General features: G+C 46.7%; 2 protein-coding genes across 6 annotated transcripts in view; both read right to left on the bottom strand.

The window, feature by feature from the left end:
- Window positions 1-6,211: 6,211 nt before the first annotated feature.
- On the bottom strand, window positions 6,212-15,632 carry GBGT1 (globoside alpha-1,3-N-acetylgalactosaminyltransferase 1 (FORS blood group)). 5 transcript variants are annotated; one of them, XM_067309051.1, is made up of 7 exons: window positions 15,332-15,632; window positions 14,603-14,718; window positions 13,408-13,470; window positions 12,614-12,664; window positions 12,488-12,523; window positions 10,263-10,397; window positions 6,212-9,801 (listed from the first exon to the last, which is right to left on the bottom strand). In XM_067309051.1, the coding sequence occupies exons 2-7, from the start codon at window positions 14,662-14,664 to the stop codon at window positions 9,117-9,119; spliced, it is 1,032 nt and encodes a 343-aa protein (XP_067165152.1). In that variant the 5' UTR covers window positions 14,665-14,718; window positions 15,332-15,632; the 3' UTR covers window positions 6,212-9,116. The 5 variants fall into 5 exon arrangements, with proteins under 5 accessions (XP_067165152.1, XP_067165153.1, XP_067165154.1 ...); XM_067309052.1 differs by having other exon boundaries at window positions 15,492-15,632; XM_067309053.1 differs by having other exon boundaries at window positions 14,603-14,669; window positions 15,492-15,632.
- A 2,352-nt stretch (window positions 15,633-17,984) lies between these two features.
- CCDC180 (coiled-coil domain containing 180) overlaps window positions 17,985-20,390 on the bottom strand; it is a 28,985-nt gene continuing 26,579 nt past the window's right edge. The window contains exons 36-37 of the mRNA XM_067309354.1: window positions 19,975-20,113; window positions 17,985-18,521 (exon numbers count right to left, since the gene is read on the bottom strand). Of these exons, the coding sequence (XP_067165455.1) occupies window positions 18,390-18,521; window positions 19,975-20,113 (271 nt within the window). The 3' untranslated portion in view covers window positions 17,985-18,389. The remainder of the gene's footprint in view (window positions 18,522-19,974; window positions 20,114-20,390) is intronic.

Genomic DNA, 20,390 nt, shown 5'->3' with positions numbered 1-20,390 from the left:
GGATGTCAGATCAGCCGTTAGAGTCATGCAGAGCAGATTTATTCTGGAGCCTGCAGCAGTCGCTGCGTCCTCGGAAGCAGCCGCTTCGCATCCGATGAGTCCCGTCTGCAGGCGCACACATGCGCGGGTGGGAGCTCCAGATGGAGCAGCTGAACCACGCTGGGACTCGCATCTCCCCGCCAGCTTCCTCCCAGACCCTGCTGCCACCTGGACTCTCGTGCACTGAGCACTTGTTGCCAGCTTGCCTGGGTGCCGCGGCAAAGCGCCTCTCGTACCACCGAGAGTTAACTTCAGAGTCGCTTCAGACACGGCTCCCTTCCCCGCCTCAGCTCACACTGCAAAAGACACCGATACGAACTCGGCTGCAGCCTTGCTCGCCTGCCCGCGAGGTCCCTGCGGCCAGCAGAGGGGCAGCCAGCCCCGAACCGCTCGTGCAGCGGCCACCCCCTTCCCAAGCCCCAGTGGCCAGCAAGGGGGAGAGGAGACGTGTCTGTCACCAGCTCCAGGAGCCTTGTTTCGGGATGGAAGGCAGCGTCCACATCAGCTCACGTGCAGGTTTCAGTTTTAAAAGCACGTCATCACTCTAAAATTTACATGAACCTTTTCTTTTACCTGTCCTGACACCCTGAACAACACCTGCAGCACTTGGATCAGAGATGGAAAAAAAACACCCTCCTTGTTTGCTCAGCTTATTGACTTTGCAGCACTCAGTTTTCCCAGTTGTTTGTGTGGGTCTTTCCCTTAGCAACCAAGGAGAGAAACATTTACAAGGCATGAAAAATGTGGCTGTGCAGCCATAAGGACTGGCAGGGTGTGGCTGTGGGTGCAGCTGGAAATTCCTCTTAACTGGGAGTCAGGGAAATGACTGGACTTCGATGTATTGCACCCCTGAAACAGCCACGTGGCTCATCCTCTTCAAAGAGGACGTGCAAAGGGAGCCAGGACTTCTGACCTGGGATCCCCACAGCACCACCTACACATGGCTCGTAACACTGCCTCAGTTTACCCATATATAAAATCAAGGTAGTATAACCGTGAACGGGGAAGGGAAGGCTAGAGCTGAGACCTCAATACGCAGCGCTCCGTAGGATTGCAACGTGCATTGCCTGTCGGATGAGATGCAGAAGGGATATCGAACTCCTGGACATCTTTTTCCAGACAACTTTATACCTGTGGTTTTCTTGATCTCCCAGCACTCAGCCCGATTATCCTCCCCGGTCCACAACGGAGGTGGCAGAGCGACCTTGTTCAAGGTGACACCCCGATCCCTGGCAGAGCCAGGGACTGAACCCCAGTATTTTGGCTGCCAGCCCCCATTTCCAAAGAGACAAGTCACAGTCCAAAACGCATACAAGCTGGCACTAGCTCCCACCTCAACACTTACCCCCCAACAGAGCTAATTTAGCTTTTGTTTACAAGTCCGGATGAAGGCAAACAAGGCCCAGACTAACTGGACCTGTTTGGTGTGGAAGGAGGCACCGGTACGCACATTTTTCCAGTCCAAAAATGGATCCCAACCCACTTTTCCATCACAGGATCGGCCCTTCCCCTTATTCCCCCTCCGGGGCTGGCAGGAGCCAGCGGCGCACGCTGCCCCTCCGGCCGCCCCCGGCCCCCGTTAGCTGCGGGGGGCGAGATGGGGAGCGAGAAGAGCAAAGTCCGGGGGCACCGGGACCGACCGGGGACCCCCCCGCCGATGGGGCCGCTGGATTTGGTGCCTTTGCCTCATCCTGCCCCGGCCCGAAAGCACCGGCGGCTTCGGGGGTGCAGAGCTGCTGCCCACCCGGGTCCGCTTGAGTTAAATCCGGCCCGACAAATGCAGCGGGCAGAGACGGGGACCCGCGGCGCCCCGAGAGCCCCGCGCTCAGCGACGGCCGCGGAGCCGGCTGCACCCTGCCCCGAAGCGTCCCGTTTTCACCCCAAATCCTTCGGCCCCCTTTCTGCGCCCCCTCCCCCCGTCCGGGCTCGGGGAGCAGGAACCCCCGAGGCCGCCGGGAGCGGCGGCGGGGCCGGGCCGGGGCAGCCGGAGCCCGAGGCGCGGAGCGGCGCGGGGAGCCGCGGGGACCGGCAGCTTCGCGGCGGGGGGGGGGCACAAGGGCGCGGGGGCAGCGCGCAGCTCACCTGGGTGTCGATCATCATCGTGCCCCGCGCATAGCCTCCGCGGGCCGCGCAGGAAGAGCCGCTCCGGGGCTCCGCGGGGCCCGGCTCAGCGCCCCTCCGCGCTGCCCGGCGGCCCGGGGCGCGCCGCGACGGCCATGGGGCCCCGCCGGGAGCCGCCGCCGCCGCCGCCGCGGAGCGCGGCCCGGGCTCTGCGCGCCCGGAGAGCCGAGCGCGGGGGGGGCCGGGCGAGCGAGCGAGCGCACCGCCTCCGCCGCCGCCGCCACCGGGAGGGCGGGGGCCGCCACCGGCTCCGCCCGGCCCCGTCGCGTGGCGCCGAGCGGAGCGGAGCGGCCCCGCGCGCAGGTGGGAGCGCAGCTGCCCCCGGGGGTGCGCACGCGGGCTCCTGCTCCGGGATGCACATCCACCCCGGCGGTGCGCACCTGCCCCGGGATGCACATCGAGCCGGGGGGTGCACAGCTGCCACCGGGGTTACGCACCTGCCCCGGGGACGCACATCGAGCCGGGGGGTGCACAGCTGCCCTGGGGATGCACATCTACCCCCTGGGGCGCACAGCTGCCCCGGAGGTGGACATCGACCCGGGGGTGCACACATGCCCTGGGGGTGCACACCCCTCCCCTAGGAACACACATGCCCTGGGGGTGCACGCCTGCCCCCGTGGGATCACACAAAGGCTCTTACCCCCTTGGATGCACACCTGCATGCCCTTTGGATGCACCTCTCCCCCAGTGGGTGCACACCTGCCCCCAGGGTGCACCTCTCCCCCAGTGGGTGCACACCACCCCCCTTGGGTGCACCTCTCCCCCAGTCAGTGCACACCTGCCCCCGGGGTGTCCGTGGGCACCTCTCCATGTGCACCCCTGTCCCAGGTGCCTTGCAGTCTCCACCCCACACCCAAGGGGGGCCCCATTCGGGTGCACCCTGCAAAGAGGTGGGTGCTGTGGTCGGTGGGGGGGGGGCAGCACCCTGCAGCACTGGCAGGACAGCGTGTTCCAGGCCTTGCCGGGGAACGGTGACAGTTCGGAGGGCCCTGGCGGCGCAGCGCTGTTTCGTGAGCTATAAATAGGGGAAGAGCTTCAGGGCAGAGAGAAGCGGGTCATCTGCTAGCAGGGCTCCCCCAGCACGCGGAAGCGAGGCCCTGCCAGCAGGACCCCTCATTAGGCGAGCCCCGCAGCGGGCCGCATCCTGACCGCGAGGCCAGCGCACAAACAACGCCCACCCCCGGCTGCTTCATCTCTGCTCAACCCACCCCCGAAACGGGAGCAGTGAGGAACCCGAGGAGAAAGCTGCTGGAAATCTCCACACTCCATCAATCTGCCGGAGCGGAGCTGCGGAGACGGAGGAGGGCTGAGCAGGGTTGCTGTGGAAACAGCGAGGCTGCGCTTTAAAGGCGAGCAGCCCCGGCGCTCGTAGTTTATATTTATGAGGAGGCTGACATGTGCCATCGCAGAGCGATGGCAGGAGAAGCCGGAGCCGAGAGGAGAGAAGGCTGCGTCACACCGCGGCTGCAGGCAGGCGTGGGCAGGATGGGAGCCAGGCCGTGCTCTCCTCCAGGACGCGGAGCTGGCCAGCTTCCCCGTGCTCCTGGGGATCAGCACAGGGCACCCGTGGGAGAGCCACCGCATCTAAGAGCCCCTTGCCCCAAAAGCCACCAAGCGACAGAGACCTGCAAGCCCGGGTGCGAGGTGCAGAGTCCATCTGTCTTTCAGGACTGCCCTGAGCATCCCCACTCGCCTCCCAGGGGCTGCAAAGCAGCAAGAGGATGACTCCGGGCTGCTGCTGTATGGCCGGGTTGTCAATATATGTGTCACAAGGCTCTGGGCCAGCAACAGGAAATGCCAGAAGAGGTTTATGAGCTCCTCAAACTGGTCAGCAGGTCTTCCACAGCCTTTAAGGCCAATGCACTGGCAGAAGCATGCTCTCGCAGCAGGAGCGGGAATGCTTGTCACCCATCCCAACCTTGCTATGAACCCCCTCCACGCAAATCCTGGAGCCTCACCCTCTCCCACCTGCCATTTTGCATGGAGAGTTCATGAATCCAGAGGACACAGAGGTGTCACAGGCACGGACTAGCTGCTGGTGGCAGCCAGGAGCTCTTGCACTGAAGCTACTCCATGCGGGTCGGCTGGTCCTGGGCGGTCAGAGTTAAGGTTTTTCTCCTGCCCAGGACTCGGCTCCATCCCTCTGCAGTATCACACTGCTGCCTAAGGATGGGGTCTGACAGATCTATCGCACTCCTCAACGACTGTGAGCAAGGCAGCTCCAGACTGTTGACTCATCCTCACAACATCCCCCTGTGGTAGGCTCACGACCAGGGGAACTGAAGCAAAGAGAAGAACCAATTTTGCCAGGGTCACGGTGGGAATTAGTGACAAATCACAGTCCATCACATTTCACCGTCTCACTTCTCCGTGGCTTCGTGCCAGCAGAACCAGTAACTCCGTGGATGAGGAACGTAGCCAGGAAAGGAAAAGGTGCTGCGAGTGCTCTCACTGGCACTAGATGTTGCTACAGAGCAACCATATTCTAATTATAGTAACAGTGTCATTGCTGTACAGTGAGAAAAACACGTACTTCAAAAGGTTTATAACTATGTAATTTGCTTCTGGGAAAACTCACTACAGAAACCGGGGGGAAACCCTTTTAAAAAGTCACTTGTACTCACCTGACTTTCTTTAAATTGGCCGAAGGTTCAGCAGTGAGGGGGGTGCTAGGTGGGTAGGCAAGCAGCAGAGATTCCTGGTTTAAAACTGCATTTCTGCTCATATGGCTTGAAACTAGTTTTACTTGAAGCAGTGACATTTGGTGGATCTATGTTTAATCTAAATATAGCCCAAGAAAAGTTAAGTCAGTACAGAATTACTCTCACACTCAGATAAGGGAGGGAGTTGGGCAGTCAGACATTTAAAAGTCACTCATCCAATGCAATTTGCTAGCAGTGCTTTTCTAAATTATTTGATTGTGTGGACGGACCTATGTGTGGATCAGAGCTGTAGGACTGGGGGGTTAGTGCGAGTGAAGTGCAACCCATGCTTGCAAATTTCTTCTCTAGCGTCTGCTGTCCCTGGAACTGCCCATCACCTGGAGAGCAGCTGCTGCTCTCTGCACGTTTCACCTCCAGGGATCCCACGGGGACTTGCTGGCGCAGCACTGTGAAGCAGAGCTGGAGGGATTCAAGTGAGAAAACAGTAACCCCAGTGCCTCGAGCTGCCCTTCGAGATTAGAGCAAATCCCCACTGAGAAAGAAATTCACTCTGTGTATCTCATATTCACTAGCGAGTGACCAAGACTAGTCTCTGTACGGACACGTAATAAGAGACAGTTACTTCCTTGAAAAGACACAAGCTAAGCAGATAACACAAAAAGCAGAAGAGTCAAAACAGGCATTCTGGCAGGGAGCTCAGAGCTTTCCAGTTCCTTTCTGCCACCGGGCTGCTATGTACAGCTTTTGCTGCATTAAGCTAGCCAGAAGCATTTGTTTTTTGGGCTATTCCCCAAACTGGTTTTGTGCAGGGAATATACAAGCGATGTTCTTACCTCCCTCATCCATGTCTACTCAAAGATCATCTCGTTTCTCTGCCTTCCAACTGCAAATAGCACACAGAGAAGGTATGACCAGGCCGGTCCTTTTGTATTATTACTGTTCATCTAAGTGGTTAGAAACGACATATCTGATAAATGTCAGGCAACGGCACCTGTAGGTGGGTTAAGGGAAACCCAAATAGGAGTAAAAAAGGTGCTAGTCTAGCTTAGTGCAAACAATTCTTGTCCTATTAGTGGGGAGAGCAATAGGATCATGGTCTGTCCCCATGGAGGATCATCTTCAGTGCTGGAAATTTTCTGTTTCTTGCACCCCAGAGCAGTTTTTCCTCTATGGCTGAATGCACCGTGCAAGTCACCAGAGACAAGGAAAGAAAAAGCCTGTCAGATGGGTTCTTAAATTAGACGGACAATGAATGATGAGCCTGTTCCAGTCGAGTGGAAGGGGACGGATAGAACAAAGGGCCCTTGGGAAGGCAACAAGCAACTGAGCTGAAGCTTGGTTAAGGATAAACAGGGATGTGTCAGAAATACCTTGAAAATGATCAGATCCTCGGGCAGCACAAATCAGCTGATGATTTATTTACATGTGCTGATTCACTTTTCATGCAGTACAAAGTGGCTGCTTCCAAATCTAAATTCCTTGGCAGGATGACATGGAAGAGAGCGTTGTCCCGTGCAGTGAGTGGAGGCAGACCCAGCATGCAAGAGTGCCAGTCTGCTGCTTTGCTACTGTGCGCCTCAGTTTCCGCACGGGGCAATGGAGGTTGGTGGGGAATTTGGCACAGAAGGTAGGTCCTTGTGAAGCTCCCACACTGCTCCCAGATCTCAGGCTGCACGATCCAAATGAGAGAAGAAAAGCTTGCCCTGGTGTTGGGGGAAGGGGATTAGTCAGAGGGAGATGATGACAGAAGTCCTGGCTTTCATTAATTAGAGGAGGACATGAGCTGATTCAGGGAGCATCTCCCACACTGCCCTGGGGAGTGTTTTTCTGCAGTCACATTCTTCTGCTCTCTGGAGACACAGGGACTTTCTAGGTAGTTTCAAATCACAGCCCTGTCAAGCAGAACTGTGTCATGTAACATGCAACAGAAGATCTTCCCCTCAGGAGAAGCTGCAGGCCTGCCAGGAAGACAGCCTGATTTGTGCAGTGCCAAACATATCTATTACCTCGTCCGTCACAGCGCAAATTCTACGTCTTGAATTCAGCCAAAAGGTGACTAGGAAGCAGAGCAGGAGACCAACACCTTTCACAAAAGGTTTCTCAGAACAGGTATCCAGAAACATACACCACCCTCTATCTCGCATCATTTGTGGTGGAAAACTTCTTCTCATGGAGACTTTAGTGGAAGCTATGAATATCTGCAGAGGAACAAGACTTCAGATAATCTAGCATGGCAGAATAAGGTCCAGTGACTGAAAACACAGACCAATTTAGAGCAGAAGTAGGGCATAAAGGGAATCAACCACTGGATTTGTGGCTTCTATATCACTTGATGTTTTTATTGGCCCTGAATGCTTTTCTAAGCAACCTAGTGCAGCTCAGCCACATGTTGTGAGTTTGATACAGACATCTGGAGATAAAATGATCTGGCTTGTCCCATACAGGAGACCAGGCTAGACAGTATCTTCTGGCTTGTAAAAGAAAAAATTGGCACAATGAGATCCTAGCTTCAGTCATGGTCTTTGGATACAATTGTTTCACAAGTAAGAAATAACTGGTATTAATTCTGGTTTTGGTGGGAACATATTTTGGAAATATTTAGATAAGGATCTTTCTTCAGCCTTTTGGCCTAGATGAGGTGCCTGGTTACCAAATATAGACATCTTCACAAGGATTTTAGTTCTGTTTGATATATCAGAGGAGTGCTTTCCTCCAGCACCAGAGCACTAAAAACTTCCTGGAGAAAATATAACCAGATAGATCCTTTGCTGGCTAAAGCATGAAGTAACAGACCCAACTGCCACTAGGGGCTTTCGGTTGCAGGTATTTTGTGTATGTTATCTATATAATGGGTACCCTTAAAGCTTTTCTAATCTGCCTTCTGGAAGATGAAGTGCCCACACTGGCACGAGCAAGTGCCATTCTCAGCTGACTTGCACAGGACTGAAATGGCCTGTTAAGAGTCATCTGCAATCAGCAATGGGGCCTTAAAGCTGTGAATGCTTGATACGCTGCCATATAGCAATTTTCTCATGTGAAGAGAAGAGAGAACAGTCAGGCACCTCTTCCCCATTTTCTCTCTTTCTGCCAAATGAATGTTTTGTTGTTTTTTTTTAACCGTTCCCTTAGAAACAGGCAGCTTAGCCCTTTCAGCCCTGCTGCTGCTCTCCGTGCCATACAGCATGGCAGCAGTGCGCGGCTCTGCCATTCCCGGCTGCTCCCTGCGGTCTCTCTCCCTGCTCACGTCAAACGAGCGAGCGTGGCACAGACTCGCACTGCTCTTTGGTTGCATGCCTGGGAGGTAACAGGGAAGATGTTTATGGTAGACATGCTGCAGCAAGGGAGGCAGCACACGAACCTCCGTGCTGTGACCTCAGTTGACAACCAACTACACAGCCGCTGTTGGCAAGCACGAGCGGTTCCCCTGGGTTTGGACCCCTCTGCCTGTTCATCGGGGTGAGCTGTCAGGCTTTAAAGGCTGCACAGCGCACGGTTCAGCTTCTCATCCCACTCACGCAAAGAAGATGGTAACCCCAGCCCACTTCCAGCTCCAGACCAAACCCACAGTCTCACTAGAGCATTTCATTATAAAATGAAATCACCCTGTTTGCTGGAAACACACCAGCTCTTCTTGGCAGTTCCAGCAGCTTCTAGCCAATTTATTTCACAGAGCTTAGAAAAGCTGGAAAGGACTTAACCAATGGGATAAGCACATGGATCTCTCAATACCAGATTTTCTGTGTCAGAAAAGACTAAATGATCCCCGGAGACATGTGAACCAGGGAAAAGGTTCAGTGCACATCTGTGATTGGAATAAACCCAAAGTTGTTCAAATCTGAGTCTGAGCTGTGCCAGTTCTGTTTAAACCTGGGTCTCCAAAACATGGATTGGAGTGTGGAAGATAATAATTGCTGTATGAATTCATACTGATTTGTCCTGTCAGCCCAGTTTCTATGAGACCTCAGCAAAACACTCAGGCAATGGCATCTGCAGCCTTGCTATAAGGACAGCCTTGCATTTGACAATGGACCTTTTGGAGGCCTTTTTGTGTGCTGTAGCCACAAGCAGGGCACTTACAAGGATTAGGAACATAAAAACCTTTCCATTCTCTACTTCACTTTGGACACCGCTTCTGAAATACTTTAAGACACCTGTGCTGCAGAGAAACTATCCACATCTTCCTTTCTCAGTTCATTCACAATGGGAACAAAGATTTACATTGGGCATATTCTTTGGCAGCTAATATTCAGTGGGTTTGATTGCGTGGAGGACTTCTCTGAAAGGATCAGATGGTCAATCTCGTATCTCCTTGTAGTTCTTATCCACTGTGGAAAATCGTATGAGGTGTATTTCAGGGGGCTTGGGCTTCCTGTCATCCCAGAGGTACTCTGGGGAAAGCACCTTGGAGGGTTTGTGGGAGAGGAAGTGCCTGTTCAGATGGCTTTCCTCCTGCCAGGCTGCCATGATCCTATTGGCTTTGTCTGCCAGGACGGTCATGTGGCAAGTCTTGGTGAACTCATAAACTTTCTTCACCAGTCCCCCAAACACAGCTCCTCCATAGTAGAAGTCTCCTTCTTCCTCAGGGATGTAGGCTGCTGAAGAGCTCCTCCTCTCATAAGGGAACTGGCTTCGAGGGACATTGAAATAGCCAGGGTGTATGGCCGCTACCATGTCACCCAAGGTCTCAGCCCCCCAGGGGTTGTGGAACACCATGTCAATGTCCAGGCAGAAGAGGTAGTCCACCTCCTGATGGCTTGTCTCTGCTATGTGCTTGTTTATGTTCTCCATCCTGCGCATGGAGATCTCTTGCCAGCTGGAGTATTTCTTGATGGGGACAATAACAAGACTTCGGCCAGGTTGCAGCTGGACATTGGGGATTGTCTCAGGGTTGTCAGTGAAGATGTAGTAGTTCACCCGATAGCCTTTCATGAAATGCTTCTCTGCTGACTCCAGGAAGCGGCCCACAAACCTTGTATATCTGTGTATATCAGACACAACACGTGAATAGTACAGCAGGGACAAAGGCTTGTGTGATGAATTATGGAGGGTACTTTAACGAATGCAAGGAGACAAGGGATGAAGAGTGTTGCCTAGATATTGCTGCAAGAATGCATACACTACAGATGCAATAGGAAGAGTACAGCAGAGGACAAAGAACAAGTGGCTTATCCCTGCTTTGGCCAATCAGCTACCTATCTACAGCTCCAGCTCCCAAAGCGTAGGCTAGTTCTCCAAAAATATTGTCTGTGCTTTGGGTATCTTGGGTGCTGAGTCTGTTATCATGTAGGCTTATATGATCACAGACATGGTACATGGGCATAAATGTACCATGGAATGGGACAGATTGCAGCTCCGCTGAGGGCAAGAACAGCCAAAATGGTCTTTTCACAGAGGAAGTACATCAACCCAAGAATTATGCCTAATGAGTGGTTCACTCACTTTCCAATGGCAAAGGCTGTCACCCCTATGGTGAGATTCAGAGGCTTGTAGACACGGTCCAGAATTTCAGAGTTGAAGGTACCTTCCCAGATGATGGGGGCCAGCCATGGTGTGAGAGTCAGCACATCCTGACGCCTGAAGGAAATGAAAGGGCATGTTAATGAAATGTAGCTGTTCCCTTTGGTTTCACACCCAGTTATTGCAAAAGAGACACTGTGGAGACAAATAGAAGAAGAGTGCGTGTATCAGTATTAAACTCTTTACAGATGGTATTACATTCAGATCTGTCCCTGCTCTCCTACTTAAGTTCACTGAGCATGGACATTTCTGCTCCTGGGATGAAATTCAGCACTTTTTAAGGAATTAGCAAAAGCTCTAGTCTCCACTAAAATCTCATTTAAATCCATAGGACTTGTCTGCTGAGGAGAGTTTAATGACCACTGAGCTCACAGAATGGGAGCCCATGCATATTTGCTATCAGTGTGATGCAGATTGCTACATATAGACTTAAAATGCAAGTAATAATATGAAAATTACTATAAAAATACCTCATTGCCATTGTGTTATTAAAACACAGCTTGTGGTATGACAGTCTATTTTACCAGTATTTATATATAGCTTTAACACATTCAGATATAATTTAAACTTTTGTATAAGAGCCAACATTCAAATGTATAACAAAGTTATAGAAAATCCTTAATATCTCCTGTGTGGGTAGTGGAAGTATTGAATATACAGGCAGCAGAGTCTGATTATGCCTGATTGCAGCTATGCAATGCTATTTCAAATTTCTTCTGTGTTTTCAGAGTCTCTGGATTTTCCTCCCTTTTTGTTTTTTTTAAAGAAAATGTAATTTAGGATGCCTGTTTCACCCTAGCTTGCTCACATTCCCCCCAGACCATGATCTAGAGCACTCAGCTGATGAAATTTGACATGCACGTCACTGGATTGCGCTCAGAGGCTGAGCCCAGGGGAAGCCATCTCCCACCTGACACACTCCCAGGGCAATAACAGCACAAGAACCAAACCAAGGGACCTGTGGGGAGCGTTCTGATGGCTGTTATACTTTCAGCCCACATCTAGTAGTTTCAGTCTGAGTGGATAGGAGAGCAACAATTTCATTTCCTTCTATGGTAAGGCATACAATTAAGATATGAAAATTATAGGAGAAGAAGAATTTGGTTTGTAGAATATATATTAACTGAGCTGTTCTCTTTCTGGGTTAATTATTCCTTTTTTATGGAGAGGGAGAGAGAGAGAAGGAGAAAGAAATCTCTAAGTTTACTCTTCTAAGCAGATTTTTTTTCGTTTGATTTTAAGGGACTGAACTGGGTTTCCCAATGACTCATTTCTATGGTATGCATCCACTCAGTGCATGACAGAAAACTCCCTTCAGAAAATTATGGCTCTAAAAGCTACGTGATTCTTTCCTTATTTACTCCAATATATACTAGCTGATTTCACACATTAATATATTCCAATAAGGAAAAAGAAATAGACCAAGTATGTCCTGTCAAAAAGGGAAATTTGCAGTGTGTTTATTAACGTTATACATAAAAATAGTGGCTGTTGTAGAGGAGCTGCTAGAGGTAAGAGTCAGGTCATAGGAGCTGGCTCACAGGAGACTGCTAACAAACACGAGCTGACAAGGAGCTGTTGCCTGAGTCACTTCTTGGCTGCAGCTGCCTAAAACCTTCCATGGCTGTTTAAACTCACTGGTCTGACTGCTTCTCAGGCAGACTTGTCTGTGTGAATGCCTCTGATTTGTTCCAGGGTAAGATCCAGCAGGTTAGCTGAAATAATTGTGAAGGTCATACAAGGCACCTGCTTGATTTTGCCCTGAAATGGATTCAAAGCTCGCCCACAGCTGGTTACAGATATGATGCAGACCCAGAAGGCATTCCTCATTGCCTTCCAGCTATTATATCTTCTAGCTCAAAAAAAGTCCCTGATGGCAACCATGCAGACAGGCTGAGTATGTGCTAATGTGTTAATTGGGAATTTACAGTAGGTATGTTAGCAAGGATGCAGTGATTAAACTCAATCTTACAGCAGCATAGACAGCTGTAGATATACCCATACAACCAGGCCTTTCATGGAACATGGTACTGTTCAGCATATACCACGCTACTGAAATCAAGAGTTCACCAGAGCACCCAAACTAAAGTCAACAGCTCTAACTTACAGGACTAAGAGCCAAAGGACAAAGAAACAAAGAAACTTACTTTGGAGCCAGTGCTCTTGGCTGTGGATAAAATAATCTGCAAAAAAGAAGAAATATCCACTGAATAATATATGAGGAAGAGCGGAACAGCAGTTTAAAGGTCAGGAAATAGAAGGCCAGCACTTACTGGGGGAAAAGCTGGATCAGCTTCTCTTCTCTATACTGGAGTTTCATGGAGCTGCATGATAGGGTGAAAAAAGAAAGGGTTGTAATGCATTTCTTAAAACAAGGACAGAGTTCAGCTTCAGGATCTGCTGTTGTACTAACAGCTGTCCAAGTTCTCGCTCCAGCTGCCATGCACACTGCTCTGCCTGGCACAGGGAGCAAAGGCATTGCCTGTATGCTGCTTCAAGGACTGCCAGACAAATAACTGTTCTGAAGTAGCACACGGACAAAATAGGGATAGAGAGATGCGAGCAGCTCTCAGAGTCTGTGGGTAAATCAGAGTTTAGGGGTCAGCCTCCAGGGAAGCACATGCTTGTTGGGGCTGCTAGTACTGGTCATGTACGTACCCCATTCCCTGCACTCCTCCCTGCCCAACTGAAAGGCTGAACTACCTGGAATACATCACACTTTAAACAGTATTCAGAGAAATACGCATCTTACTGGACACAATATTTTTCAGTAGCTTGAAATAACCAGAAATTCCTCTGTAAGAGATCGTATTTTCTATTCAAGCTTTTAAAAAGATTAGTATCTATGATAAAGAATGGGAAAAGCTGTCTCTTACCATGTTATGGGTTGTGGTCCAATATGGCACTGAAGTCATTTAGGCCATATACCCTGCTCCTCCAAAGTGTAGCTATAATGTTAAAATGGTTACTCCCAAAGGTCCCTGATAACCTCAGTGAAATATCCTGTAAGATTGTCAGTTGTAACAGTGAACTGTATTATTCATTATATGCAAAACAGGATACTTACAAGATTTCGGGGCAAGGAAGGTAATATGGGAGGTAGTGCACTTTCCCGTTCCCAACTGTCATCCTGTAAGTGATAGGAAAGAAATATTTTAAGACAGGCAGTGCTGAAAGGTATCTTCCTAGGATTTTCCAAGACCTCCCCAGAATCTGGCATAGATTTTGAGAAGTAACTCTAACTGTTTCTCTACTTTACTGATTCATGTGGGACATAGTGTATTCACTTTTTAAAATAATATACTGCTGCTAAGGCATAAATGGGAAGGTCAAAATAAAAGGTCTCCAACAGCATCCAGCTTGAAACATAAGGACTAAGTACTACTATTTACATCAAATGGTCTGTAAAATGTAGGTCCACATTTTCTAAATGTGTACACAAATGTAGACACATAAGGCAACGCTCAAAAAGGGTAAATGTACAATAGACACTGGTATAACATACTGATACTTCTCATCACTTCAAATGCCATATATATGTCCTTTTATTTCATTTGCATACCAGACAAATAGGCTGCATAGGCTTTTTTCCTCCCTTCAATTTTGATCACAATCTGCATGGATTTTTACATATAATCACTTGGTTACTGATGAAATGCAATCACCTACCATGTGGGATAACAGCAAATGACAGCATCAGAAATACAGTATAATTAGCAATGATATAATAATAATTAACAGCAATACCTGATCTCAGATTCTTTCAAACAATGTGTGAGCAGTGACTAGCTGTTTTCCCAGGAGAATTTGCAAGGTATGCTCTATAGTCAGTACTCTCAAAGCTACAAATGTCCTCAATGTTTGAAAGCTAGAAACTTTCCCTAGTTACCTTGGAACAAGTTCGGACTGTTTGAAGAAACAGATAGTCATCTCTTTAAGGCCTGAGCTGAAGCATGACTGTACTCGAACAATTGTTAGAGAGTCAGATATGGAGTTAGCAACCTAATTTAGACACAATTGGTCTTTTTTTTCTTTTCTTTTTTTTTTAACCTTTCTCTCATCTCTCTCTCCTTTTAGAAGCTTCTTCCTCTCTTACTGCTACCTTATCTATTATTCTAATTACTTTCTTAAAAGGTCTAACAGGGACTTCTCACAAAGTGCACTGCCTATATTATTCTAGCATTACAACTTTTACTACAGTATTAGATGTAGCCAGAAAGCTCATGCTATAAATATGACCAAGCCTGCCAGCAAAAGCTTACCAGATAAACACGGTAACGATAAACAGACAGACAAGAGATCCCACTGCTTTCCTGGAAATCATGTCTTCTAGAGTGAAAGAAGAAAAGGCAACTTCTCACTACCGGCAGCTTTCAATCTACAATGAACAAAAAAAGCAAAGGAAACTAGCTATAAATATCTCACCATGAGAAATGGATTATTTTATCATGGGAGCTTGCAGTGCTCCAAGCAGTTTCATTCCACTCACTTTTTAATTCCATTTTTCTGAAATCAGGAACCCGGAAGGAACTAAACTCTAAGGGCCCAGCTGCTTATTTAGTCACTTACGTTGGTTGTATAAAACACTTGACAGATCTGCATGTTTCACAGATATCTAATCACAGTTGTAGGAGGGCTGGGAACTTTTCTGATTTAATTCTAGTTTCTGTGAATGCCATTTATTCATCTAAAGCATATGCCCTTTTGCAGTTTAATAAATTCACCTGACCCAATCATACCAGCTGCTAGATGGAGCGAACACAGTTACCGTTCTAGCTAATAAACACCAACTTCCACCAAACAGTAATTGCCAGAGACAGGTCCCACCAAATGTGCTTATAGGAGCAAGGCAAACTGCACTCTGATACAAGCGAGGTAACGTTAGACGAGAATAATAATACATATTAGGCAACAATATTTCTCTAAGTCAGAAAAATGACTCCCCTGGCAACAGCCTGAAAAATCAACTTCCCCCAAATCAGCTCTCTTACCTTAAAAGCTTAAAAGCTTTTCTGTTCACAGGAAAGTAAAGGATCCCACAGCGTGGACCATGGGCCACATGTGACACGCACAAAGCCTTTGCATACGGCCTCCGAGGGGACTTGTTACAAGTACATTAATTATTATTTTACAGGCTACATTCATTATTACCTCTACAGATTACAGAGCTACCGTACTGCCGGTTAAGTCTTTTTTTATGGGCGATTTCTCTTCCCCCTCTTTGTCAGCCTCCGCATCCACATGAAGTGCCCTTCTGCAGAGCTTTCCAGACCTCTGCTGTAGACATTAGCACAGTCATCAGTTACAGGAAACCACTTTCTAGCACGTGACTGGGGCCCAGAAAAAGAAGGAAAAAAAAAAAAAACCCAACAGGGTTGGTTGTCAGACTCCTATTTACAGTCAGCAGCGCTGATAGAGGTAGGAACTGGTACGAGCACTACAGGGTGCTTCACTTGCAGGAGGCTGGATCGCGCAGCAAACAGTGTTTGGGTTTCACCTGCCTGAAACGCTTGAGAAGATATTGGAGATCTCTTCTGTCCTGGCCCACGGTAAGACGCAAAACAGTGCTGATGGATCTGAAAAGTCATTGGTGATTTTTCCATTTTAATTTCTTGGTTTATAAGACAGGCAGCAGAAAGTCCTTTAAGTTGCTTTATTATTTCTTATGTGATGCTTCTCATTAGCCTGCCAAGCGATCTAATCAGCTTTCACCAAGAAACAGCACAAAATCCCACTTAAAAAAAAAGCAAAAAAAAAAAAAAAGCAGGGGGCAGGGGGGAAATCAAGGCGTTCCACTGTTTAAAATCTTCACAGATTCATGCTGACCTGAAAATGCTGCAGATCCACAAATATAAAAGGATTTGCAACCAGCCTTTCCCCTGTGACTGTTCTATGCTTTGACCAGCCTCAGCTTATTCCTGTGCTGACTCTGTTATGAGAGCTGCTACACTGAAGTCAGAATTTTCCAGTGCAGGGTATCTGACCCTGTGCCTGATGCCTTTCATAAACATCCTCTCACATCTTCCTTTGAAGCATAAATAAAAATGAGAAACGGTACCACTCCTCAGACGGTCTCCTGGGAAGTCTCATTTCCTGCCCCCAGCCATCCCCATGCACTCAGCACCGTGGCCTAAAGAGACTGATAGTGTGGAGGTGGGGTGATGGGAAAGGACAGAGAATAAGGAACAGATAGAAGAAAGGGGAGCAAAAATTATCCTCAACCCGAATGGCTAAATTAACAAATAAGAAAAAGATATGGGCATTCTGATTAATTCAGTGCTGTTTCAGCTATTTTTATAGGCATTGTGTAACTTCATAATATGTATTTATGCAGTAAACGTCTAATCCTTCAGGTAAAGTAATACATATATTTTAAAATACTACATCATTAGGAGCACAGCTGATGCATTGCCCCTTCCCATCACTTCCACTGTTGCAAATCCACAGGAACACTGGAGTCAGCCGAGTTCAGAATGTCTCCTGCATCTGAAAACACCTCATTAACATTTACCATTTTAGTGTTCATGATGAATACAAACAAAAATGAAATAGATGTGGTTGCAGCTAATGACAGAATCTCCTAAAAAATAAAAAAAGGGGCTAAAACATTTTTTTTTAATATATATAATCACTCAGGTTCCTCAAAGTTGTTCAGAGAGTTGTTTAAAAGATATATAGTTGAAAGCAGCTGTATTATTAGTAAATGAACTTGCACACCCTTTCAGAACAAAGTATTACATTATCTCCACATCCTGCCTGAGAAAGCATTCTGGATTGCAGATAAATATCTGGTTTGTAGACCATTTCATGGAAAAATTTTCTTTGCAGATCAAGTATTTCTAAAACTGCATTTCAGATTTCTAAAACGGAGGTAGTAAGCTGAGAGTACAGCATTGTTCAGAAGGTGAAGACAGAGACGATATCCATGGGAAGGACTTCATCTGTGCTGGAGAAAGTTTCCTTGCTCAACTCCATCATTAAACAGGCTGCTTTTAACTATTATAACCTGAAGCCATGCCATGACACAGACACTTTCAACCTTGGCAGAGCTTTAAACATGAATTTTAGTCCAGATGCACTGCTGAGCTTCTAGCTCTTCAGTTTCTCACATTACAACTAGCACCGCAATGAGTTAACTTTACTCTGGCCGAGATCCAGCTAGGAAGCACTGCACAGAGTCTACATTTCGTTTACAGCACATTCGCCAGAGTTTTCATATCAAGAGGCAAAAAAAATCTCCTTTTACCATTGAGCTTGTTCAGTGCAACAGGAAAAAAAATATGTTGGACTAAATCTGTAAAACATCACTGTCGTACTACAAACATGTCTGTTTACACCAACAATGAATTTGGTCATCAGCGTACATCCCAGAAATGCTGTTGCATGACTGCTGTAAAAAGTAGCTGGAAGGGCATACGCTTTTGACCTGTCTAGGCTAATATTCTTCAGGAATAAAAAAAAGAGTAAATAAAAAACAAGAGAGAAAGAGAAAACACAGAAAGCTTGAATAAAGCTAATAATGTGATTTGAGGTTCTGGAAGTAAGCTCTAGTGTGGGAAATCGTGGCATTTTCAAACTGGATGAAAGAATAAAGGCACACCAAGGAATTTTCAAGGAATTTAAGAATGACGCAAATGACTTGTTTTAACAAAAATATTAATGTTCTCAGAAAGATGCTTGGGATAATCCTAATTACTTAGTAGTTTATTGCACTGCCATAGAAATTTTGCCAGTCAGAATAACCATACTGAATCCGACCACGGGTTCAACCCATGTATACCTTGTCTCTGACAACCAGTACTATATGAAAAATTCAGCAATACACAATACAGATTATCCTGCCTACAATGGGAATTTCCTCTTAACATTAATAAATTGGTGATCATGAGAAAGAAGTTTAATTATTCTCAGAATTTGCCAAGACATGTCCACAGACTATTTACTTACATTCCTCAATTACTCCAGCAATTATACAATAGGATCATTTTTTCTTTGTTAGAAGTACACTTATTTGTAGATCAGACAGACATTAGCAAGATTTGACTGATCTTATGTATAGAGCTGCTTTATCTTCTGAATGGATTGTTTCCACCAGTCTTCCCAGCGCTGAGTTGTCATCAGCTGAGCTGTACTTTCTTCCTTGATCTGGGCAAACTGCTGCTCAAGTTTACATTTGTATTTCTGTACAAACAACCAAAAAAAAAAAAAAAGGGTGGTGGGGGGGGAAGGGTAGTAGTGAAGTATAGTTTTATTTTGCCTAAATCCAGGTCCTGGTACACTGTGTCAGATGATTGTATGCAGGCCACTTACTTTCTGCCTTTCACAGTAGAACTATATGAGTAATGAACTATTTATCGCCTTTCCTCTGTGTGCCTTTTAAAGGCTTCTGAAACAAATTATCATTAATATTTAAATTCTGCTAAAAATTTAAGATCTTCATCTCACTTCCAATAGCTCATAAGATTAAAGAGCTACCTTCCCTAGAGAAGGGAGAGGAAGGCGTGTATCTTGAATATACACAGAAAGAACTCTAATCTCCCTAGGGCTTCCTAAGCTAGTGGTATGAACTGAACTATTACAAAGCTGCTAAAAGCTATTGCCCCTGAACAGAAATTTGTGGACTATCGTAAAAGCCTCAAGGCCACATTATTAAAGAGTCCATGCTCCAAAAAGTAAAACACCCTACTTTTACATTAAGTAATGCAAAAATGCAGTGTATATTCAGGAAAATATTTTTATGACATATTTACTATATCACACAATGCTGACAAACACTATTCTATCTTCAGTTCAAAACTGTACTGTAAACTAGGTGCATAAGTACAACAACTAGATACATAAAACTCATGCAAATGTATAGCTTTGATAGCATTTGCCATTGTTAGCAGTATATGTTACATTTCCTACTCAAAATATTTTTTAAAATGAATTCAGTTCACTGGGATTACGATTACTTCCAGGACAGATGCAGAAAGACCAATCATTTATTCCCATATGATTTAACAAAAGAATGCTATCCTAATTGCTGAACACTACTGTTTGGCGAGCTATAGTCGCTGCAAGTCAGAGTCATAGAGTAGTCTGGAATGCAATCTGGAATTCTTCTAGCAGGCTTAGTGAACAAAGAGTGATCACTTCTATGGTGGAAATAATGATCTGAGATAGTTCAAAATTAAAGGTAGGCGTGAAAAGTCTTACAGTCCTTCACCTTTTACGAAAAATTAGCCTTTGTGATCTAAGGATACAGCTGTAGGTTTTATAAAAAAAGGTGAGAGAAAGCAAGCTGTATTGAAATGACATTGTGGAAATATGGTATCAGCAGCTACTTTTTAAACTGTGGTGCTTCTGAAAGGCATTAAGTATCCAGTTTCTGATCCATGCCTTCGTCCATGCTTCTCTGCTGAAACAATTTCTTGTTGCAATGTACCTGAATGGGAGGGCTCCCCAAGAAACCAACTCTGTCCACTTCTGACAACACCACAAAGAAATGGAAATGAGAGAGGATTTCTACCACAGTGAATATGGCTTTAAGATCTGAAAACACTGTGTACACTCAACTTATACACATCTATATTTTCTCTATAAAAACCACCACCACCCACCCCTTACAAGTGGTCCTTCCCCACAGACCAACCTCATATACTGCATCTCTTGCTTCTACTACTGCTACGTGGCCCAGTGTCGTCTTAGCTGTTGTCACAGAGGCAGTTTCCCTGCAAAGAATATAGTCTGAATTGTCTCTAAGAGTAGTCGTTGGTATTCCTGGCCAAGACCTTCAAAACAAAACAAAACAAACAAAACAGAAAAGAGATTGGAATAGAAGACAGCAGATCACACTGGTTTATGCTGATTGTACTTAGAGTGCAAAAGATTAAACAGATTTTTAAGTCTCCTTTTTTAGAACTACTACCCTTGATTTAAAATCTCAGGAACTCTGCATAGTAAATAGAATCCATATCTTCCGAGTGAAAACATGCAGTATTTTCATTAGATTTTAAAGTGTTGGGAGTGATAAATAGTGGTAAGCGAAGTGGTATGGCAATAAAAAAA

The sequence above is a fragment of the Apteryx mantelli genome, chromosome 21 (assembly GCF_036417845.1).
Source record: "Apteryx mantelli isolate bAptMan1 chromosome 21, bAptMan1.hap1, whole genome shotgun sequence".
NCBI lineage: Eukaryota > Metazoa > Chordata > Aves > Apterygiformes > Apterygidae > Apteryx > Apteryx mantelli.
Note: the sequence above shows the minus strand (reverse complement) of the source record. Positions and strands in the feature narration are given on the sequence as shown.

Bases quoted from the DNA above. Each gene is read 5' to 3' on its own strand.
- GBGT1 (XM_067309051.1), bottom strand. From the start codon at position 14,664: ATGATTTCCAGGAAAGCAGTGGGATCTCTTGTCTGTCTGTTTATCGTT. The intron at 12,665-13,407 runs GTAAGTATCCTG...CCTATCATGCAG, and splicing joins CTTCCTTGCCCCGAAATCTT to CTCCATGAAACTCCAGTATA. The intron at 12,524-12,613 runs GTAAGTGCTGGC...TCTTTTTTGCAG, and splicing joins CTGATCCAGCTTTTCCCCCA to ATTATTTTATCCACAGCCAA.